At 58.7% G+C, this 2,967-nt stretch overlaps 1 protein-coding gene across 1 annotated transcript in view; it reads left to right on the top strand.

The window, feature by feature from the left end:
* GRID1 (glutamate ionotropic receptor delta type subunit 1) overlaps positions 1 to 2,967 on the top strand; it is a 664,185-nt gene that overhangs the window by 647,101 nt on the left and 14,117 nt on the right. Inside the window, exon 16 of the mRNA XM_015566676.1 lies at positions 2,892 to 2,962. Coding sequence (XP_015422162.1) covers positions 2,892 to 2,962 — 71 coding nt within the window. The remainder of the gene's footprint in view (positions 1 to 2,891; positions 2,963 to 2,967) is intronic.

The following is a 2,967-nucleotide window of genomic DNA, read 5'->3' on the forward strand; positions in this document are numbered from 1 at the left end:
CCAAACTGCCCCTCCCGCTGGTCTGATCATGCCCAACTGCCTCTCACTGCCAGCCTGCTTGCCCCAACTGGCCTCCCCTGCTGCCCCCCTCAGCTACCCACCAGGTAGCTTATGTGCCCCCAACAGAGCTCCAGGAGGCACAGGGTCCCGGCAGGAGGAGCCCAGGGCCCTGCGTGTGCCCTGCCAGAGGTCTCCTGGAAGCCTGCTGGGGTCACCCTCCCTGCACTGGAGGAGAGCCAGACCCTTGTTATCACATCCTGGGGTTGTTCAGTGGAGTTAGGGCAACGGGGTCTCAAAGGAGGTCAGAGGGGGACCTGAGGGTACCCCACCCGGAGGAGGTGGTGGGGAGGGGGGTGCTCACCCCCATAACTAAGGCGGATTCAGAAGGAAGGCGGTGTGTTTTGTGGTGGAGCAGGACCCAGTCAGGATGGGTCCCCGAGAAGCAGGCTGCCCTGGGCTGGGCCTGCGCTTTCCGTCTGGACTTGCTGGCCCCCGGGCTCTATGCAGTATCTCCAGACAGAGGCCCATGGGCTGCTCCCGACCCGGGTCACCAGGAGCAAAACTGGCCAATCCAGTGTCCTTTGTTCTGGCGAGAAAGGACTTGTCACTCTGCTCACCTTAGAAGGCCTCGTGCTCTGAGTTGGTGCGAGTCCTGGGGCTGTGCTGGCTCCTGAGCTCCTTGCCGTCTGTACTGCAGCCCCTCTGGGCCGGGTGCACCCTCCTGCCGGGCGATGGGTGCTGCGTGCGGGTGCTCAGACCTCCGGGTGACTGACAGTGCTGCTGGCTCCGAAGGGCCTGTGTGTGTGCAGACCGTGGCTGTCCCCGGCTGGGTGGCCTAGAGAGTGAGGGGCAGGTCCCCACAGCCCTCCGTGCCCTTTACAGGCAAAAAGGTGTCCTGTGAACAGCAGGCCTCTGTCTGCTCTGGAGTCAGGGTAGGGGCATCTATGATACTGGAAAGAACCAGTCCCAGGGCTAACATTTCCTCTGTTTGCGCCTCTTGCTCTGCAAAGCATGGGGCCCACAGCCACAGCCGAGGTGCGGCGGGCTTGGAGCAGGCGCTCAGAGTGGGCGTTCAGTACACGCTCAGCTGCCCAGGGCTCTTACCGGGCCTGCGGCAGCAGCTCCGCTCCTGGCTGGAGGAAGAAGACGCCTGCGATTCTATGTCTGGAAAACAGGAGGGCTGCTCTGCAGAGGCTGCTCCGCTGGCTTCCTTGGGAGCAGTGGGGGTCACCATGGGGGCGTTCAGCCAGCCTCGTTCCAGGAGTCAGGCCGTGCCTGTGACTTGCTTATCTTTCCTCTGTTGCTGATATATTTACATTTTCTTTTTGATTTGTTTGTTATGTGTTTTATTGATGTTTTCCTGTAAATTGCCTTGCATTCACCCTGGAATAATATTGGGCATAAAAATGCAAACAGTTACAAGGAGCCAAAAGGAAACACATCAGCAAAACTAGGCAGCCGGCCTGCCATTGCAGCGTGAGCAGGAGAGTGGGGCTCGGCCAGCGACCCCCTGAGCCAGACCCCCAAGAGCGCAGGTGACCTGCATGCAGCAGCCTGTGGCCAGGAGACCAGGGCCTCTCGGGCCAGCATGACAGCCCTGAAGAGGAGCTTGGCCACTTTCTAACTGCACTGTGGCAGGTCATCTAGATCAGAGCCCAGGTCTCAGCGGCGACACCAGTGTGGTAAGAGCCACTAGAACATACCGCGAGGACTGGCATGTGGACTGGTCAGCGCCCACTGCCTTTCAGCGAGGCAGCCTCTGTCAGTGCTGGGCTGCGCACCTGCCTGCCCGAGGCCCTCCCTTCTCCTGGGCGCTAACGCTGCCAGCCAGCACGGGGCCTGGCAAGATAGCTCACCGCTCTGTGCCTCAGTGGAAGTCACCATCTCAGAGGGTTGACAGGAGAATTAAACACGATGGATGAAGCACTCAGAACATTTCTTCTTTTTTAAAATATTCTTTTATTGATTTTAGAGCGAGAGGAAGGGAGAGGTAGCAAGAGAGAAACATCCATGAGAGAAACATCGATCGGCTGCCTCTTGCATGCCTCCTCCTGGGGATGGAGCCCAGGCCTGGCATGTGCCCGACCTCTGGGTGCACAGGACAATGCTCAACAAGCTGAGCCACACCAGCTGGGCAGAACCTCCTTAACACATAGGATGTGCTGGATGCATGTGATTAATCATCCTTCAGGGTTCCAGCTCCCTGTCACCTCCTCCCTGAGGTTTCCCTAAAGCTCCCGTTCAGGCCACCGTCCCGAAGCCCCACTCGCAGCATCTGCCTCCATCCCATCGTGTTGGGCACAGCTTCTGACTCCACTCTGACTGCTCTACTTGTTTGTTTGTGTGTATGTGTGTATGTGTGTGTATGTGTGTATGTGTGTGTATGTGTGTATATGTGTGTATGTGTGTGTGTGGGTGTGTGGGTGTGTCTCAGAAGCTCAGCATGGAGAACATCATACTTGGCACAGTGAATGAGTGAGTGATTTGGCTAATCCTACTGGGTGCGGCTTAGGATACAGTGATTGAAGCTCGAAGGAAATCATGTTGTAAGCATGACCCCTCATTCCGCAGCTGAGTGTGTGGCTCACCCCTTCTGCACTGCCAGCTCCCTCTCCTCACGCCCAGGACCCACCTGAGGCCCAGTGTGCTTTCCCTCGGACCTCATCCTTGGGAGGTGGGACGGGTGGGGTGGGGAGTGGAGAGGGTCTGGAGGCATTTGAGGAGGAGAGGGACAAAGCCAGACCTGTGTTTTGGGAAGTGCACACACAGTGAGGAGCAGGTGGGCGGGAAAGGCAGGGACCCGAGCGGCTGATGATGCACCCTGTGTGGTGGGGCCGCTGAGGGCAGAAGGTCAGGACCTGTGGCTCATGTGCGTCCGTCCTGTCTTGCAGAATCCTGGAGCTGCAGGACACCGGGGACCTGGACGTGCTGAAACAGAAGTGGTGGCCGCGCACAGGCCGCTGCGAC

Source organism: Myotis davidii, unplaced genomic scaffold (assembly GCF_000327345.1).
Source record: "Myotis davidii unplaced genomic scaffold, ASM32734v1 scaffold642, whole genome shotgun sequence".
Taxonomy (NCBI): Eukaryota; Metazoa; Chordata; class Mammalia; order Chiroptera; family Vespertilionidae; genus Myotis; species Myotis davidii.